The 21,324-nt window shown below is 36.9% G+C and overlaps 2 protein-coding genes across 2 annotated transcripts; both read right to left on the bottom strand.

The window, feature by feature from the left end:
- Positions 1-297: 297 nt before the first annotated feature.
- Positions 298-7,729, bottom strand: LOC117636625 (pleiotropic drug resistance protein 1-like). Its single transcript, XM_034371220.1, has 24 exons — positions 7,315-7,729; positions 7,116-7,236; positions 6,942-7,030; positions 6,390-6,474; positions 6,099-6,258; positions 5,924-6,000; positions 5,672-5,725; positions 5,502-5,592; positions 5,125-5,426; positions 4,756-5,037; positions 4,342-4,658; positions 4,089-4,249; positions 3,902-4,005; positions 3,636-3,792; positions 3,435-3,557; positions 3,187-3,338; positions 2,756-3,088; positions 2,354-2,644; positions 2,183-2,266; positions 1,903-2,036; positions 1,548-1,775; positions 1,288-1,459; positions 944-1,198; positions 298-829 (listed from the first exon to the last, which is right to left on the bottom strand). Exons 1-24 carry the CDS (start codon positions 7,641-7,643, stop codon positions 572-574), a joined length of 4,359 nt encoding a protein of 1,452 aa, XP_034227111.1. The 5' UTR covers positions 7,644-7,729; the 3' UTR covers positions 298-571.
- A 6,471-nt stretch (positions 7,730-14,200) lies between these two features.
- On the bottom strand, positions 14,201-20,927 carry LOC117636471 (pleiotropic drug resistance protein 1-like). The gene is made up of 24 exons (XM_034370978.1): positions 20,605-20,927; positions 20,384-20,504; positions 20,200-20,288; positions 20,031-20,115; positions 19,769-19,928; positions 19,591-19,667; positions 19,436-19,489; positions 19,246-19,336; positions 18,862-19,163; positions 18,493-18,774; positions 18,082-18,398; positions 17,824-17,984; positions 17,637-17,740; positions 17,401-17,557; positions 17,258-17,320; positions 17,002-17,156; positions 16,572-16,904; positions 15,896-16,186; positions 15,717-15,800; positions 15,497-15,630; positions 15,184-15,411; positions 14,924-15,095; positions 14,575-14,829; positions 14,201-14,458 (listed from the first exon to the last, which is right to left on the bottom strand). The coding sequence occupies exons 1-24, from the start codon at positions 20,925-20,927 to the stop codon at positions 14,201-14,203; spliced, it is 4,296 nt and encodes a 1,431-aa protein (XP_034226869.1).
- Positions 20,928-21,324: the final 397 nt, after the last annotated feature.

The following is a 21,324-nucleotide window of genomic DNA, read 5'->3' as shown; positions in this document are numbered from 1 at the left end:
AACCAAAAGAAATAACTTAAGGAATTATTTTAAAGGAAGTTAGCATGAACATTCATAAACAGGGATCATATCTGCCGAAATATGAAGAAGTTGCTGTATGATAGCCTTCTCACTGACTGAAAAATGATAACCATGATTATTTTTTCAATGAGTCCATCAGATATTAAGTATCTAACACAGAGAGACATATGATCAATGGAGATCAATAAATTATACTCAATTATTTTTGAATGCATATTATATCTTGGGAACATGAAACATGAGGTAAAAACTGATGATAAAAGCTGACAGTATGTATAAATTTACTTGTAGTGTAAGTACAGAATGCCTTTATTTGATAACTGAGTAACATATATTCGAATATTCATAAGCCTCTAGCATCTTTACAGAGTCTTTACATATATACAAAAAAGATGGATTGCGGAATTACATCTTTTGACGATGGTGGTCTGTGTTCAACATATAATATCAAAGCTGATGAGGCTAATCCTTGAATAGATAGTTGTCGACATGTTTGCCATTCAAAAAAGAGCCTAAAATATGATACTGAAATAATTTGAAACAAAATTTCTTATCGCCTCTGGAAATTCAACATCTTGATGCCCAAGGCATAGATAAACGCAAAGAGGAGGGAAAATCCAACAACTGCAGCTGCAACCACTCCTATAAATTCTTGTTTGAAACCAAAGTAATTCTTCAAAAACTCTTCTACTGTCTCACCTGTGTTGAGCTTATCTTGTATATCCCCAAACTGTGATACAGTCAATCCATACAAGGTCCAAGCCATTGGGGATGCCCAATAGTACCATCTCCACCATATAGGAATCCTCTGATTGAGGTGAAAAGAACCAGAACAAAATTTTTCATCAATACAGATTCTATTAACTGAAGAAAAGAAAAAAACTTGCAGTACTAGAAACTTCAATGGTCAAGCAACACTTACGGTTCGTGGGATCATGAACCCTGAAAAGAGGTTCCATAATGCAAAAAATGCATTAGAACTTATACCAGCAACGTGTTGGTTCGGCGTCAAGGCCACCCCCATCATGCCATAGAAGGTGAAGTATACACATGTGAAAAACATGAAGAATAGGTACCAAAAGAATTTAGCTACAGTCCACTCAAATCCAATCATAGCATAAACTATGACACCATAGATCAGAGCTTGCGCAAAAACATAAGGGATCTCAATTGTGAGCTGCAGCAAAGAATCAAATTAGCATAAGGCAAGTAAGATAAGAGGATGCATTATGACAACTATTGTAAAATGCATAAAGAATAAGTCACCTGTGCAAAGGCATATGCCAAGGCAGAATACATTCCAGCAGCTCGTTCTCTATAAAAGACGGTTCTTTCAATAGCCACTATCGGCTGCACTGTCATGGCATTTTTAATACCAAGAAAAAGAACAGAAGCATACATAGAACCAATTGCATTGAAGAGATCCTGTGGCTTTGTCCTGGAATTAACAAATCCAAAATTACAAATGCAAGAATATATATCATCTTCGATTACACCTATTTTTTTACCTTTGCACCATGACTTACACTTTAGAACCAAGGTTCCAGAACATTGTCCCAAACATCAAGGCTACGATGGTTGTGTATATCAATCTTATGGCATTGTATGGAGGATTGCGCCAATATGACCAATGTTGTTTCCATACGCAAGCCATGCACTGAGTGAAAAATGACTGAGGGTAATGAGTAGGGAAATAGAGGTCCTTTGAACCAGGCTCAGGGTTACTCAATTCTTGAATAATTGACTTGTTTCTCCTGAAAAAAATCACTTTCATCAGCAAATCTTACTTCAGTAGAGAGGTTCTTTCATTGATTTTCTGTTAACTTAGTGTTGGTTCAAATTTGTATTGCAGCAGATGGTTTTTCGGTCTGATAATCCTACCTATAAAGTTCAGAGCTTTTATATACATCAGCAAAATCAATTCCCAATTCTGTTTCTTTTGCTGAAGTCGTAACTTCCAACATCCAAGTAGCTGGATTGTAGCCATTCTTGATTTTGCTGACTCCCTCAATTCCCTGAACAGAAAATTACTTGTATAGGAAAACCTTTGCTTCCTCAAAAACAAAAAAAAAACAAAAAAAAAAACAAAAAACAAAAAAGATAGGAATATCATATATCATATTCTATCACTAAAATTTCCTTATTTTTCATAAGATTATACCTCAAAGTACTTGATCAAATGGCAAGAATGACGACCTAGTGGCCCTACATATATCTCTTGTCCTCCTTTCTTCAATAGAAACAACTGCAATGAAATGTTATGTTAAATCACTTAGAACAGACAAAAGGCAGAGTTCGAATTTCAATCTCTTTAGTCAATATGTGTTTTCACCTCATCAAAAGCTTCAAATATGTCGATGCTTGGCTGATGAATAGTGCACACTATTGTTCTTCCAGTGTCCACCGTGTTCCTAACAGCTCTCATTACAATAGCAGCAGCTCTTGCATCTAAACCTGAAGTGGGTTCATCCATAAATATTACAGAAGGGTTTGCCACTAGTTCAACGGCAATGGTCAGCCTCTTCCGCTGCTCAGTTGAGAGACCACTTTCACCAGGTAACCCTACTAGTGCTTGCCTTAATGGATTCAGCTCCACCAGTCTCATCACTTCCTCAACAAACATCTACAACCAATTCTTAAATCAGTTCAACTTTCAAGCGTGCTCATGACTATAAATTGCATTAAAAGAAAATAAAGCTTAGAAAATTATGCTTTACTAATTCAGGACACCAACCTTCCTGGTTCCAGAATTTATTTCGGTGGATAAACGCAGCCATGCTGAGTACATCAAGGATTCATAGACAGTAACATAAGGAGAGTGGATGTCATTCTGCTCACAGTATCCAGAAATTCGGGCAAATGATTCTTGCTTCTTTGGGTGCCCAGAAACTGAAATATTTCCCTCAATATATCCTCCAGTTTTTCTACCTGCCAGTACATCCATTAGAGTAGTTTTACCAGCACCACTCACTCCCATCAGAGCTGTCAAAACACCTGGCCGGAAAGCACCACTCACACACTTGAGAAGCACCAATTTATCCTCAAGAACACCTTGGTTCTTCATTGCCTGCAAGATGGATTCACAAAATTACTCATAATTTGGAGTTGTACAAGCTTGTCCAATCTCAAACATGTTTGAAAGTTTGTTGCATATATATATATCACCTGTGGCATGTCCACAGAGTACGTGATTTCATCAAATGTGATGGAATGTGGTTCAAAGGGAAGAACCATTCCTCTTTTCTTATGATTAGTGTCAGTAGTAGCTTCTGTCCTGACAGATGAGGGCTTGGAAGAGGTACTTCCATCTTCACTGTCTGCATGTCCATACAAGTTTTCATCAAAAAGGGTAAAATTTTGATCATCAATAGACAACTGCTTACAGCACAAACATTATCTGAGAGATATATCACCCGTGCTGACTTGCGGAATCAAGCTATTTCCTGTGGTCTGTGACCGACCAACTTTTCCACTCTTCTCATCATGTTCATTGCTTTGAGATTCTTCCGATTTAACAGCCTGTGTCTTCCCTAATGCTGCATAACATTTTATGGTAGTATAAGTCAAATTCTCACTTATCTAAGTTTTAGAGCAGATTAGGTGAAGGTACCTACGGTTTAGATAAGTGAGAGACAAACTGAAACAAATGTTGAACATGAATATGTATCCAATTAAAGCTCCTACGCCGATCCAATACCAATATGACTGTGTAAAGAATCCACGAGATCTCAAAACAGCAACTCCTAGTGGTTCTGTTGAGTTTGGAAGAACCTTTAAATACGAACAAAAATTTATAATTACTAAGAGGCAAACACAGAATTTGACCAAAATAGAATAGACAAACACAAAAATGTTTGAAAATAGTAAGTAAAGGAATTACATGTCTCCAACTCTTTCCGAGGAACTCATTAACTAGTATTGCATTGATCCCATACATCAAAGGTGATATCCAGTAGCCCCATATCCACCATACCTTTATATCCTCTATGACATCAACCAATGAAAATTAGAAAGCATTATATAGCAATTATGAGAAGTGGTGTTCCCTTGCTTTACTTATTTCATACCTCTTGACAGGACAAAGCCACTCAAAGAAAAAATCATGAGCAGTGCAAATGACCCAAATGTGTTAGCAACTGTCAAGCTTCTACCCACTCCAGCAAGGAATCGGTTTAATGCAGAAGCCATCAGATTAATGAGTAAGAATAGAAGGTATTGTCTAAACAGCCTGCATCATTTTCAGAATTATATATTATACGGGCTAGAACAAATATGAAGAGAAATGTAAAGGGTTATGTGACAAATTTCGTACTTAATTACCTTTCAACACTTGGATCAAATCCAATGACATAGTAAGTGATAAATACCCAAATAGAAACTTCTAAAAATGTGACAGGGATCTTGAGGATAGATGTGGGAAGGGCATATGCCCACGCCGGAAAGAAGAGGAGGTCTCTTTGCTTATAGAAAACAGGAAGCTTGGCAATAGTCATAGAAAGCTCTGACATTCCATTGAACATAACAGTAACAAAGGAGAAGAACAAAGCACCAGCAAATATTCCTCCATCAGCTACTGAATCATGGTGCATCTCAGTCCGTAGGAATACAGTCATTGTAATCAGTGCCATTATTGCAAGCTAAAACGAAGGAAAAGAAGTAATGCAGATTAAATCCAGGCACACAGAAGAAAAAGGAAAAGGCTATTGTAGAAGTTAAAATTAAGTCAAAACTAACTTGAATGATCTTGAATATGTAGACAAATGAATTCCTCTTCATAAGCAAGAGTTCCCTTGAAAAGCAAGCTTTCAATAGTTCCATTTTTCTAACACCATATTTTTTGGTCGTCAAGGCAGCTGGGTGGCTCTTGGTCTTGTCTAATGGAGCTGCAAGTTCTTCTCTAATTTTTCCACCCACTGGGAAAGACTGAAAAGCCTCAACAAATTCCTGAACTGTGATGAACCTGTAAGGCTCATCTCTGTTTTTCCAATACTGCTCCTGATCTTTCCTTGATGTTACCTAGAACATATTAGGTTATAGGACTCACATTTTATGCTTATCTAATTATGTTCACAAGATGAAGCAAAAAGCTATATATGAACCTACTTCTTGCAGGAAATCAGCCACGCCTTTCCTCTCAGGACATTGAAAGCCCATGGATTCAAAAAAATCAAGAACTTGTTCACGAGGGCCTTGGTACACAATTTGGCCATCAGAAAGGAGAATAATGTCATCAAAAAGTTCATAAGTTTCAGGTGCTGGCTGCAGCAGTGAGATGACTGCAGTCCCATGAAGGATGTGAACATAGTTCTTGACTGAATTTACAATCTGATAAGTTGTTGAACTATCCAATCCAGTTGATATTTCATCCATGAATAGAGCTCTAGCAGGTCCAACAAGCATCTCACCTATACACATTATCAAAAATTCTACAATTACTTTATGAAGAAGTTGAATTACATGTTTGATGTTACTTTGTTAACCTGTTGTGACTCGTTTCTTTTGCCCTCCAGAGATACCCCTTAATAATTCATCCCCCACCAAGGTATCTGCACAAGTATCTAATCCCAAAATCTGCAAATCAATGGATATTGATTAGTTGATGGTAATTTCTAAAAGTCCTTTTTTATTACAGAAGAATTATTGATGCTACCTTAAGAATATAATCTGTCACCAATGTTTCCTTCTGGCCTTCTGTTGAAATTGCCTATGATAACATAACGGATTAATTAAAGCAACAGAAATGTTTGATGATTTGAAAAGCAAATCGTAGAACAAGCAAAAAGGAAGTCTCAATCTTATAGGAAGAAAAAGGTCATATATAGCAGAATCTCCTAAATCCTGAAATATAGCAATAGTCAACAGGCTTCTTCATTTAAGAGTCTTAAAGTAGCTTATTTCTCACCTTCATGTAGACATCTACATCTGGATCCGGCTTAATATTCGCTTCTTTTTCTCTTCTAGTTAGCTCTGCTATCATTTCTGCCCAAATTCAAAATCAAAACCAATCATGTTTTAATCCATTGGTCTAGATTTGAAAATCAAAGGAAACTAAATAAGAAGCAGTCCTATAAACCAACCATAACGGGGTCCAACCCCTTGGCATCTTGCAGAGAAGGCCAGGGTTTCTTTGACTGTCAATTCGCCAATATGAACATCATGTTGACTGATATAGGCAGCCCTCCGTTGAGGCACAAACTCATGCATGTCATGACCATTGTAAGTCACACTTCCTGAAGACTGGACAAGTATTTCTATTTTATAAATTAAAAACAAAATCCAAGAGTAACATTTAAAGGGTAAAGCTTGAAAGCAAAAAAAAATTGATAGAAAATCTGAGAGAAATTCAAGGCGCATTGCATTTGTTTAACCTTAAGATCCTGACCAAGCTTTCCAGCCAAAGCCAACAAGAGTGTGGTCTTCCCGGAACTTGGAGGACCCAAAAGCAGTGTCATTCTGCAGAAAAAGGAAAAACACTAAGTTAAGTGAGTAGAGTACTTTCTTTTTGGTGAAAATGTTGGAGGGTAGAGAGTTTGAGTTGAAACTTTGTCCCACATTGAGAGATTAAGTGTTGGTCCTCCTTTTAAGTTTAAAATGGATTGGGCCATGTGGCTTAGTGATTGATTAATAAATATATATTCAATTAATTAAAAGATAAGGGTTTTAGGATAATTAAGTGTTGATTAATAAATAGATTTCACTTGGATTTAATGATTAATTGATATATGGTTCAATCCCAGTTTATATCAATTGCATTGATTTTGTTGACTGGTTAAAGTATTTAATTATTTATATTAAATGAGTAACCAAATGAGTATGCATATTTAGGCCTCAAAGACTGATCTTGAATTGAAAGAGATCAATATATAAAGATGAACAAAACAGAGTTTATTTCATGGATAGGACAGAGCCTTTCTTCTCACCTGGAAGGGTTGATGATCCCACTGACATCTTTAAGGATAGACAAGTGTTTCTTCTTAGTAGGAAGAATATGGATGCAATTCAAGAAACCCTTTTGGTGCACAGAAACAAATAACTTGTTAAGAATATAGTGAGATTTGACAGGAAAATCAAATGTTCTATAATATATAATTTACCTCCACTAAGTTAACACAATAGTTCAAGACTGTAGGCAAAGCCCTGCTTCCAACATAAGCTTCAGCTGAAATGTTTAAATGCTCAAATCTGACCTCTATTGTAGGAAAGCTTATCCCAACTCTGAGATACCAGGGAAAAAACAATCCCATTATGATCAAAAACAAAGAAGACCCAGAAGACTAGATTGTGAAATCTTACCTATCAATGCGGTTCTTGAGCCTCAACAAGAAGCTCTCTTGGCCCTCTTCTGCTACTCCCACTAACCTCTCAACCAAGCCTTTCCTTTCTAGCAAACCAAGACGCTTCACATCAACTTCATTGGCATGGCCTTCAGGTGTTGTGAGCAAACCTTTCTTTAGACGGCGATAAGTAGGAAGACGCTGCAGCGCAGCCCATTTCAGAGCTTCCTCATCGTCTTCTACCTGTGGGGATGTTGAGAAAACTGCAATGCCATTGTCGACCCAATAGGAAGAACCACTTTTGAAACTATGGCCTGCCTTTTCAAGATCACCACTCATCATATCCATTGTAAAACAGCTGCAATTTCTTTCTCCCAAACTTTCTTGCCAAGAAACAAAATAACATGAGGAGAAATGAAGAGAATAAAGAAGTGTATGATTGGGTTTGCTTTTTTCAGCAATGCAAGGAAAGTTGTATTTATGGGAAAGGATTATTTAGAAGATATTTTGTTCATAATATGTTGTTATCATGTGACTCATGGGCTGACGCGACCTTTCATTTAATCACTTTTGAGTTGGCCATTCTTAAGGAATTCCTTGTATAACTTGCCTTCACGAATATTTAAGAGGCAAAACAAAATATCGAACTTGGGGGAAAAATAAACAAATTATATACAAAACTATAAGTAATGCAACATCACCATCAATATCGATACCTATTTATATATACAAAAGTAAAAAGTAAAGACTGATGAAACATTCAAAATACCAAAAAATATAATTGGTTAATGCAAACATTACTTCCACTCCTACTACAACCACAATTATTCCTCCATCATAGTTAAAACATGCCTTTTTCACATATTTAAAGCATGCTTCTTCTTTTTTTGTTCACATATTTAAAACATGCTTGCTTGATAAGAAAACAAAAATAGGATATAACGCAAAAGGATAAAAAAGAACTTGGGCTTTATTATAGGGTGTATTTGATCCATTTAGGTTCGTAGAGCATCTCCAAGGGAGATGTCAAATATAAAATGTTAATTTTGAATTTGACATCTTTTGTGACAAATCTGACACTTAGGAAAAAATTTAACTCCACCCGAAATGCCAAATATCATATTATTTTATTATATTTTGAAAGCAAATAGGGCCCATATGATGCATAAAATTTTAAGAGAGTAACTGATAGTGGAGTACATGATTGAAAAAATATTAAAATAATATTTGACATCTAACTTTTTGATATATTATTTTTGGCATACCTCTATGAGCCTTCAAATCTCTTTGCTTGTAAAACTGGCCCAAGCTCGATGTGCTAGGTCGAATTCGGCCCTATTTTTTAGGTTATGGGCCGTCCTGACCCAATATTTAAATTAACAAATAATAATTTATAAATTAAATTAATATTATTTATACTTTGTATTTAATTAGAATATTTGAAAATAATATAATGACCAATTTAATATAACACTAATTATCATTACATTTAATATCTTTATGAAAGTAAACTAGTATTAATGATCATTGCATTTAATTAAGTATAATAATATTTAATGTATTTTATATAGGGTGCAGCCCATTGGCCCACACATGAGCCCAAAAATGCTTGACTCTTGGGTAGAACTTCGACTTAACATATTTAACATAACATTGGCCTGGTCCCGCCCATTCAACCTTTAGGGCCGAAAAAGCTCGTAATTTAGTAGGACCTAATCTAACCTCTTTCAAAGTCGAGTCGACATGACCTAACCTATTTCACAAGCCTACCAATTGATTATCATCGACTGACCCATTTTGAAAAATTCCACAAATATATTCAACCGAAGATAAAATCCCTAAATCTAATTCTTCAAAACATCCGTCGCCATAACACCTTTATTAGATGGGTAACAAGAGGGGAAATGTACTACCATGCTCCCAATTTGAACAAAACAAGGTAAATAGTTAACTTCTAAATTAGAAAAATTGTGCCTTTTCTATCTAACTGGTTCAAAAGGCGTTTCTTAGGCTCAAACGGGTCAAGTTAGGTTGGGCTTTAGACACTTTAGCCCAAGCCCAGTCCTCTAAACAATGAGTTGGGTTAGGTTTTTTCTCGTTGAGTTGGACATATAGGTCTATGGCCAAAAAGCCCACCGGCTGATGGTTGCCAGCCCAGCCCATCAAGAAAAAGCCCGACCCATCTAGGTTTCCTGTTATTAAAGCGCATGCATTGTAAATTTAAGTGGCAAATCTTTGAAAATGAATTATATATATGTGAAATATTGATTGAACCTGCTAAGATATTATTCATGGACAAAATATCAATTGGTTTGGATAGTTCAACTACGTATCAAATTATGAAGTCGGTCAAGCAATATGTTCACATTCTCAAGGGGATTGCATTCATCTCACTGCTGCAGCCAACACCTAAGACTTATGAACTATTTGATGACATTGTTCGCCTTTCTCATTGTCAAATTGTATACCAAGGTCCTCAAGAACAAGTTCTTGAATTCATGTTAGAATCCTTAATTAGTATCAATGTTGTTTATTTTCTTTTGATAGGTATGGGGTTATTGGATAAGTAAATTTAGGTTTTAGTCACAAAAAAACTTTCACTTCTGGAAAAAATCAAAGTTTTTTTAAAAAAGACAGAAAAATCTCTCAACTTTCAAATCAAAGACATGCAAATGTAAAGGATTCCTTAGGAAATCAAAAAATAAATAGGGACAATTTTGTTCATTTTGACTTATTTTAAAAAATTTCTCCCTCCTTTGGGTTCCTTGAAAAGAGTTGGAGTCAATGAGTTCCTTGAAAAGAGTTGGAGTCATGTAATCCTTTAATTTGCCTTTTTCAAACATTCTAGTTTGGGATGGGCGGACATGTGGGCCAAATGATTATTTATACACCCAGCCCATTGAGAAAAGGCCCGGGCATGCTCGGTATGAGCTATGGGCCAACCCAACCCATTTTATAGAGGATTGGGCTTGGGCTAAGGTGTCTAAAGCTCAACTCAGCCCGTTTTAGGGCAAGAAGGCCCAACCCGATCAACCCCTCAAAGACCAGCTCGTGGGTATGTATGTAAAAGTTTGCTGTTGTTTAGAGCCCAATACCTCTCTGTATAAAAAGAGGCATTACAGGGCAGTAATAACTAACCTAGCTGCATTCTCTTCTCTGTCCCTCTTATTCTTTCTCCCCTCTCCTTTTCTCTCCCTCCATCAGACTTATTAGATTTTGGGAACCCTTCCTACTATGAGACAAGTGATTAATATGTATCCGATGTGGGATTGATCCAGACACTGATAAATCAAATGACCAAATCCTTACAATAGACTTGTTGCACATATTTTGAGATTTATGTTGTTTTTATTAGTGGAACTCTTGGAGTTGGATTGGGATATATTGATTATGATTGTTTAGTAACGTTATGAATAGTTGTATTATTATTGTAGAAACTAAAACCATAAATTTATTGAGTTTTTCTATTTAAACCTCACACTTCTCTTTGTTCACCCATGTTCTAAGTTCACCCCAATTTTTAATTCAAATTTTCATAATTTCTAAGAAAACCATACTCTCTTCCCAAACTACCCTCAGATTAAGTATTAATTTACACACACCTCATACACCTCGCTTAACCCTCGGATTGATCTAATAACTTATTAAGTTCCTATGTCGTCAGTTTTGTAGTTTGCCCAATTCAATTGCAAAAGAACCCACCTTTACAAACCCCACAATTTCTGGGAAACTTGGAAAAAGGAATTAGAACTCACCTCCTATACCCCAAAGAACAATTCCTGAACCCAAAGGCAGGACCTTGATTTTTTTAATGTTGCAAACAGCCATCTAATTGACTCTGACTTGGCTAAGCTCAATTCCTTGTCTAATAGTCTAATTGCTTTCAGAGTGAAACATATACTGCTAAAGATTTAAGCAGGACTATGTTCTTTCCCTTGAGTTTTTCAATTGGGTTGCAGCTCAAACCCCTCTTTAAGGGACATGGAAGCTCTGTGCCCAGCAAATTGGGGTGTTTCCCAATTTCCCATTTTACTAATCTTCCAAAACTTAAATCAATTCACCAACCAAAACCCTCAAATCCCAATTTCTCATTGTTTAAGCAGCTGGACCATGACGAAGCATTAGCTGGTGACAGTCCTCTGGATTTGAAGGACAAGGCGGTGGGGAGTAGGAGGGGTGGTGCGCGATGGGATATTGAGCCATGCATTTGAACTTGTTTTTGGTGGGGTGTGTATAGATGTATTAGGGTTAAATATTAAGTTGGATTATTTTTTTTGTCTTTTTACATAATAATAAAACTTAACTGTTTAATGATTTAAGTATTATAGTGAGCAAAGAGAAGTGTGAGGTTTAAATAAAAAAACTCAATTTATTTAGGAATTTGAAAATTCTATAGAAAAAACCCAAAATTGATTTTGTCGGTGACTTAAAAGCCCAGTTTTGATATACAAAATAAAACTAAAAACACCAATTAAGCTTGCCTGACTTCGAGTCGGGTTGGCCTGACTCGACTATTAACAAGCCCTAGCTGGGCGGATCCCATCAACTCGTGGCTTGCGGGACAAAAAATGGCATCTATATCTATATCTATCTAATGGGGTTTAGCTGCAGTGGTTGAGCGGCAACTTTCCCCCCTTCCCCCTAATTGTCACCCTGGTTTGAGCCACATGAGATGGTATTTTTCAAAAGCCCCACCCCATGTATATTACCCTCTTCCCCCTTCCCAACAATTTACACACACAAATCTATATCTATCTATATATAAAAGAAAAGGTTTTTATTGTTATATTTTAATAAATCCCTTAAAATGCCCTAAGTTAATTAACATGTTAAATGGAACACCATTTTTTATATAAGGGTAAAATAATAAAATGAAAAGTACTTCAAGAAAATTTGAAAATGGAAAGATATATCTCATGCTCTCCTCATCCCACACTCCCACTACAACAATAGCAATTATTCCAATCATATTTATTTAAAACATGCTTTTTCTAGATTGGGCTCATTACTGAATACAAAAGTATCTTTGGGCCACCAAAAAAGCCCAATTTCTCTTTCTCTCCTCACCCAAACTTGAAGAATATGAAATGATGACCAGTAGAAAACCAAAATTTGCATCCTTTTTTCTTTCCTTGATATACAAGTTCGTCTTGATTTGGTTTCCTTGTTCTTGTTGTTACTTTGGTTATGCTTTTAGTGATATAAATTCAGTAATTTATTAGAAGCATGAAATTAAAGGAAGAAGATTAAATTCAAAATGTTTGAATTGATGAAACCAATTCCTTAGGAGAGTTTTTAGTTTAGCTCTCTGGGGTCTATTAGTTTGAAGATTGACCATCTCTATTATTTTTCTGTTGTATTAGCATGAAATTACTTTTGCAGTTTTCCTTAATAATGGCTTAGCTGTGGAAATGGCTTCATGATATTGGGGCAACCCAAACATCTCTTACACTTTTTTTTTAGAGAGAGTGCAAATAAGTTTGTCATTATAAAACATCAATTAGGTTATGTCATTTGGTGAATAAAATATCAATTAAACACTGTTACGTCATTTGGTGAATAAATTTTGGTGTTCGTAGCAGTCGTAGAATGAAATATGAAAGACACCTGTGAGTGACTCATCACAAGCCACACTGGTTGTGCTAGCTAAGATGCATAAATTAACAAAAATCAAGCATGTGGATCCTCCTTGCTTTGGTTTGTGTATGGCCATTTTTAGGCAAGCCAGGCCCACCCATATTAATTCCTCAATCTTTGCCATTGAAGGCCAAAACAGAAACTCCATGCTTGCTGTGTACTGCCTTTTGTTTTGCAACTCTGTCAATCACTCACTTGATCATACAGAGATTCTAGTTTCCAACTATTTACTATTTATTTATTTTATCAAGCACTGAATGAATGTGTTCTAAAAGTGCATGAGTTTGTAATGCAGTTGGGTTACCGGCATTTTGACACTGCGAAGATTTATGGTTCTGAGCCGGCAGCTCTAGGAAATGCTTTGACAGAGGCAATTCTTGATGCGAATTTTGAAAGAGACGACATTTTTGTTACTTCTAAATTATTGGGGAGTGATCACCTAAGTACTGACAAGCGGGAAAGGAGTTCTGCACAGCAAATTTGTAATATTTGTAGTCAAATTTGTAATATTTTATTGTAATAATTGTAAACATGGACTATGTAAGAAAATGTCTTCTCTTTTTCTGTAGTGAGTAGATTTCTAAATGCACGATGTGTGAAAGAGTACATTTGTAATAGTCTCCGGATTGGAAGGGCAACAGAAACTCCAAAATTGACTTTTAGCGGCGGTTTAGGCTTACGCTGCTAAAGATCTCTGTTGCGACGCTTAGCAGCGGTTAAAAGTGTTGCTAAAGGGTTTAAATTTCATCACGAAAAGTCTGATATTCGCCACAAAATCCATAAAATCGTTGCGAAATCTCTTAAACCGTCATTTTAAACTCTAAAACTGGCTGCTTTCTGCTGATTAAAGCATTTCTCCTTCTGCTTTCCAGCCAACATTTATTTTTCAGGCTAATACTACATGAAATTTAGCAGGCGACAAATAATAATATACTGTTATATCTACAAAAGTTTGAGCTTTATATCTTCTACAATCAACTTAGCATGGCCTTCACGAATATAGTTGTGTCAGTTGTTAGGCTTCACATGATAGAGGCAAAAAGGATAATGGTTGGTGCCAACTTTTGGCCTGCTTGTGGAGTGATTGGCCCTCGAAAATTCGAAACTTGTAAACGAATCATATCATTATTTATAAATTTTGTATCTCATGAGCAGCTTGTCCAATTATACAATTAAAACTGCAACACACAAGATCTAAGAAATTCCTAGATGATGAACAAGTTGTTGACATGTTAGCCATCCCCAGACAATCCTGTTGAAACAAAAATTCATCGCCTTTGGAAATTCAACATCTTGATGGACAAGGCAAAGATAAGTGCAAAGAGTAGAGTGAATCCAACCACCACCGCAGCCACCACTCCTATAAATTCTTGCTTGAAACCGAAGTAATTCCGCATAAATTCTTCCACCGTTTCACCAGTCTCAAGCTTGTCCTGTATATCTCCAAACTGTGACGCAGCCAGTCCATACAAGGTCCAAGCCATTGGACATGCCCAATAGTACCATCTCCACCATATAGGAATCCTCTGTAGTTGGCCAAATGAACATGAATCAAAATTACAGGATGAGAAAATAAGACATGAAGACAGATTCTGTGCACACAAAAAACATGCACTACAAGTTGAGGGTAAGCAACACTTACGGTTCGGGGAACGACGAACCCTGAGAAGACATTCCATATTGCATAAAATGCACTGGCACTTATAGCAGCAACGTGTTGGTTCGGCGTCAAGGCCACACCCATCATGCCATAGTAGGTGAAGTACAAAAATGTGAAATACATGAAGAACAGGTACCACAAGAATTTAGCCAAAGTCCACTCAAACCCAATCATTGCATAAACTATGACACTATAGATAACTGCTTGTGCAAAAACATAAGGGATCTCAATTGTAACCTGCAACAAGATACGGAAATGGCATAAGATAAATAATACAAGTAATCTCAGTGAAACCTAAAATATTATGTAAGTAGAATATATGATCAGTCACCTGTGCAAAGGCATATGCCAAGGCAGAATACATTCCGGCAGCTCGTTCTCTATAGAAGACTGTTCTTTCCACATCTACGACTGGCTGCACTGTTGTAGAATTTTTAATACCAAGAAAGAGAACAGCAGCATACATAGAACCAATTGCATTGAAGAGATCCCGTTGTTTTGTCCTGGATTCAAAATTTTCAAAATCACATTTGGAAGAAAATATATTGGTAAGAATATATATCTGTCCTTTTGTTCTGCATTGTAACTTACGTTTTGGAGCCAAGGTTCCAGAACATTGTCCCAAACATCAAGGCTATGAAGGTTGTATAGATCAACCTTATGGCAGTGTATGGTGGATTGCGCCAATATGACCAATGTTGTTTCCATAAGCAAGCTACGCATTGGGTTAAAAATGGCTGAGAGTATTTAGTAGGGAAATAGAGGTCCTCAGAACCAGAAGCCGGGGTGCTCAGTTCTTCAATAAGTGCTTTGTTTCTCCTGAAAGACATGCCATGGATAAGTATGTTTTCACCAACAAGTCTTGCTTAGGAAGAGAGAGGTTCTTTCCAATATAAAACCAAACCTGTAAATTTCTGATTTTTTATACACATCAGCAAAATCAATCCCCAAAGCTATTTCTTTTGCTGAACTGGTGACTTCCAACATCCAGGTTGCTGGATTATAACCATCCTTGATTTTACTGACGTTCTCAATTCCCTTCATAGACAAATAGACATATTAGCAAAACCTTTAAAGAAAATATACAGATATATCCATGCTCGAAATTTCTTGATTCATCATACCTCAAAGTACTTGATTAGGTGGCAAGAATGACGGCCAAGGGGCCCTACATATAGCTCTTGTCCTCCTTTCTTCAGCAGGAATAGCTGCAATGACATGTTAAATAATCATACTCATGTAGAACAGATCAATGAAGTAGAGTTCTATGTCCAAAATCTTTTGATCTATGAAGAATTTTCACCTCATCAAAAGCATCAAATATGTCAATGCTTGGTTGATGGATGGTGCAGACAACTGTTCTTCCAGTATCCACAGTGTTCCTAACTGTTCTCATAACAATAGCAGCAGCTCTTGCATCTAAGCCTGAAGTTGGTTCATCCATGAATATTATGGAGGGGTTAGCCACGAGTTCAACTGCAATGGTCAGTCTCTTCCGCTGCTCTGTTGAGAGACCATTCGCACCAGGCAACCCGACTAGTGCTTGTCTCAATGGATTCAGCTCCACAAGTCCCATCACTTCCTCAACGAACATCTGCAATCATGTTCATTTTATGAAACTTGATGAGGCAGGTGGTTGACTTACAAACTTATTTTTCTAACAACCCAGCTTTAGTGAACTTTTACACAAAATCATCCATATGTACAAGTAGTCCAATCTTGGTTGATAATCTTTTAACAAAAAGAAAGAATACTTGTTGAACTTAACAATGCTCATAAACTTGATGGGAATGTCTGGATCAACAGCAGGGAAAGCTATAGAATAGCTCACTCTAAATATGTGAAAGTTGAACATGAATGGTAACTTGGATTGGAAAGTGGACCAAACTTTCAATCAACTCAACTAGTTCACAACAGCAAAATTTCATAAGAATCAAAATTAAGCTTAAAAACTATAGTTTGTAACTTAAAATACCAACCTTCCTAGTTTCTGAATTGATTCCTGCAGGTAATCGCAACCACGCTGAATACATCAAGGACTCGTAGACAGTAACATGAGGAGAATGTATGTCATTCTGCTCACAATATCCAGAAATCCGTGCAAATGATTCTTGCTTCTTTGGGTGCCCAGAGATTGTGATTTTTCCCTCAATATAACCACCAGTTTTTCTGCCAGCAAGTACATCCATTAGCGTGGTTTTACCAGCACCACTCACTCCCATCAGAGCTGTCAGAACACCCGGCCTGAAAGCACCACTTACACGCCTGAGGAGCACCAATTTATCCTCTGGAACACCTTGATTCTTCATTTCCTGCAAGTCCGAATTAAAAAAAAGTCTTACAATGTTGGACTTGCACCAGATTTGCCAGAAGTCAAACACTTAAACTCTGGTTGCATATATAAATCACCTGTGGCATGTCCACAGAGTACGTGATTTCATCAAAGGTGATAGAATATGGTTCAAACGGAAGAACCATTCCTCTTTTCTTGTTAGGGTTAGTGTCAGCAGTAGTTTCTGTCCTTGCAGATGAGGACCTGGAAGATATACTTCCATTTCCGTTCTCTGTACGTCCATAACATTTTATTTTCACCAAAAAGAGAAAAATATTAATCATATTTCACTCAAAGCAGACATACACAAACATTACTTATGAGAAATATCACCTTGGCTAATTTGAGGAGATGAGCTAGAGTCTTCCAATCTAACAGCCTGTGGCTTGTCAAATGCTGCACAATGTTTTATATCTTATGAGTTAAAGTCTCACTTGTAAGATTTAGTGCACATAAGATAAGGTGAAGGTACCCACGCTTTAGATAAGTGAGAGCCAAAGTGAAAAAAATATTGAATATAAGCATGTATCCAGCCAATGCTCCCACGCCAATCCAATACCAAGATGGATGAGTGAAGAATCCGCGGGACTTCAGAACAGCAACTCCTAACGGTTCGGTTGAGTTTGGAAGAACCTTCAAGAGGAAAAAGTAATTAGACTATGAATAAGAGACACAAGCTAAAATGTTTGAAAAAGGCAAATCAAAGGATTACATGACTCCAACTCTTTCCAAGGAACTCATTGACTACTATTGCATTCTGCCCGTACATCAAAGGTGATATCCAATAGCCCCATATCCACCATTTCTTTATATCCTCTGTGGAAACAATCAAAAGAAAATAAACACCATTGCATACCAATTAAGCAATGTAACATGAAGTTTCTTTACTTGTTGTATACCTCTTGACAAGACAAAGCCACCCAAAGCAAAAAGCATGACCAAAGCAAATGATCCAAATGTGTTCGCGATAGTCAAGCTTCTACCAACTCCAGCAATGAATCGGAACAACGCAGAAGCCATCTGATTAACGAGTAAGAGTAGAAGGTACTGCTTAAACAACCTGCATCATGTGCATGAATATTCATTATTTTTTTTTATGGAAAAAACATGAAAACAAATGTTAGCCATAAAGTGGTAACTTTTGCTAGTTGTTTTACCTTTCAACATTTGGATCATATCCAATGACATAGTAGGTAATAAATACCCAAACAGCTACTTCAAGACAAGTGATAGGGATCTTGAGGATCCATGCGGGAAGGGCATATGCCCATGGTGGAAAGAAGAGTAGTTTTCTTTGCTTATAAAAAACAGGAAGCTTGGCAATTGTCATAGAAAGCTCTGCCATTCCATTAAACATAACAGAAACCATAGAGAAGAACAAAGCACCAGCATAAATTCCTCCGTTACTTACTGAATCACGATGCATCTCAGTCCGTAGGAACAGTGTCATTGTAATTAGAGCCAAGATTGAGAGCTAAAAATAAGGAAAATCAAAAATCAAAATCAAACCCAGGAGCACAAGACAAAACAATGGTTATAGTAGAAGCTTAAGTAAAATTAAAACTCACTTGGGTAAGCTTGAAAAGGTAGACAAATGAGTTCCTCTTCATAAGCAAGAATTCCCTTGCAAAGCAAGCTTTCAATAGTTCTGTTTCTCGAACACCATACTTTTTTGTTGTTAATGCAGCTGGATGGCTCTTTGTCTTGTCAAATGGAGTTGCAAGTTCATCTGCAAGTTTGCGTCCAACAGGGAATGAGTTGAATGCCTCAACAAATTCCTCTACTGTGATGAACTTGTAAGGCTCATCTTTGCTTGCCCAATATTGCTCCTGATCTTTCCTTGACGTCACCTACAACATATTTTATGTGAGACTCCATGTGTGATGCTCATTTTCATTATTTTCACAAGATCAAAACAAAGCAACATAAGGACCTACTTCTTGCAGGAAGTCGGCCACACCTTTCCTCTCAGGACATCTAAAGCCCATGGATTCAAAAAATTCAAGAACTTGTTCACGAGGACCTTGGTACACAATTTGACCATCAGAAAGGAGAACAATGTCATCAAATAGTTCATAAGTCTCAGGTGCTGGCTGCAGCAGTGAGATGAATGCAGTCCCCTTGAGAATATGAACATATTGCTTGATCGAATTCACAATTTGATATGTAGTTGAACTATCCAAACCAGTAGATATTTCGTCCATGAATAATGCCTTAGCAGGTCCAACCAACATTTCACCTATATATAATTCATTTGTCAAAGATTTTCCACTTAAATTTACAATGCATGTGCTTTAATGCAAGAACAAGACTTTGTTTACCTGTTGTGACTCGCTTCTTTTGTCCTCCAGAGATGCCCCTAATTAGTTGATCCCCTACCAAGGTATCTGCACAGACATCCAGTCCCAGGATCTGAAAATCAAATAGGATCATTGATCAATAAAGAGAAATAGTGCAAGGGTAATTTTCGAAAGTCCTTTTGTTATGGCAAAAACAAATATGATGCTCTACCTTTAGAATATAATCTGTCACCACTTGTGCCCTCTGGCTTTCTGATGCCACTGCCTATAATAACAAAAAACAACTTAAAATTAACTAATCATCCAAGAAAAATGGTGTCCATAATATAGTTGTAGTTTACAGACCTCTTAAGTAGATATTCTCACCTTCATGTAGATATCCAAGTCTGCATCTGGTTTAATATTCGCTTCTTTCTCTCTTCTACTTATCTCTGCTAGGATATCTGTCAAAATTCAGAAGGAAAAAAAACCTCAATCATCTTTTCCTGTTATAGTCTTTGGTCTGATTTTGAAAGTTCAATAAAAAGAAGTCCTGTAAACGAACCATAACGAGCTCCAACCCCTTGGCATCTTGCAGAAAAAGCCAACGTTTCTCCGACTGTCATCTCTCCCATATGAACATCATGTTGACTGATATAGACAGCACTCCTCTGAGGCACAAACTCATGCATGTCATGACCATTGTAGGTCACACGTCCAGAAAACTGCACAAGAATTTTGACTAATTAGTAACATAATCCAAGAGTAATACCTTTAGACTAAAGCTAAAATAAAAAATCTTAAGGCCCCATTTCATTTTGTGTAACCTTAAGATCCCGGTCAAGCTCTCCCGCCAAAGCCAACAACAGTGTGGTCTTTCCGGAACTCGGAGGGCCCAAAAGCAGTGTCATTCTGAGCAAACACATGAACCAAGTGAGTATTAGGCCACACAAACTCCAACAAATATATATAAGACATAGTCTGCAACTTTCTCACCTGCAAGGCTTGATGATCCCACTGACATCTTTAAGGATAGTCAAGTGTTGCTTCTTGCTAGGAAGAATACGGAAGGAGTTCAACAAACCCTTTGGAACCCAGAAACAAATAGTTATGTTAGAATGTATTAACACCAAGATTATATATGCAATACACAAACTGAACTCTAGTGGTTAATCATTACCTCCACTAAATTAACACAGTAGTTAAAGACTGTAGGCAGAGCTCTGCCTCCTACATAAGCTTCAGCTGCAATTTTTAAATGCTCAAATCTAACTTCAATTGTAGGAAGACTAATTCCAACTCTGAGATACATTCCAAGTAAAACAAACCCATTACTATAAATAAGAGAAAATTCGAGAAAAAGAACAATATGTAGAGTTGAGATTAATTCTAAATTCTTACCTATCAATGCGGTTCTTGAGCCTCAACAAGAAGTTCTCATGATCCTCTTCAGCTACTCCAACCAACCTCTCAATCAAATTCTTCCTTTCTTGTACTTGAAGACGGCTCACATCAACTTCGTCGGCACGGCCTTCGGATGTAGAGATCAAACCTTTCTTCAAGCGCTGGAAAGTTGGAAGTCTCTGAAGAGCAGCCCACTTGAGAGCTTCCTCATCATCCTCTCCACGTGAAGATGATGAGAAAACTCCTGCGCCATTGTCAGTCCAAAAGGAAGAGTTTTTGAAACTGTGACCAGCTTTCTCAAGATCATAACTTATCTCCATTGTAGAAGAACCAGCAAGAGCGAGCTAGAGCTACAAATTAAAAACCCAAGTCTTTTTTATCCAAGTTCCAAACTTAATAAAGAAGATAGCAAATCATGGGAAAACAAAAAGCAAGAGAAAAAGGTTTTGGCTTTTGTTGGCAACTTTCCTGGATAATTTATAGAAAGAAATCGTGCATGATATATGTCATGATCAGTTTCAGACATCATGGATGATATCATCACCATTCATTACATTTTCACGTATCACACGCATTGTCGCTGGCCCCCTTCACCGTTCATGCCAAAGAGAGTGAAATTCATCATGTGGGGGTTTGACTTTTACATGGACCAGCTAATTACAATACCAACTATATATGTATTGCATTCATCGAGTTTATATCAATTGCTAACTTGCC

This window comes from Prunus dulcis, chromosome 8, assembly GCF_902201215.1.
Source record: "Prunus dulcis chromosome 8, ALMONDv2, whole genome shotgun sequence".
Lineage (NCBI taxonomy): Eukaryota > Viridiplantae > Streptophyta > Magnoliopsida > Rosales > Rosaceae > Prunus > Prunus dulcis.
The sequence above is the reverse complement of the archived record's forward strand: the minus strand, read 5'-3'. Positions and strand labels throughout refer to the sequence as shown.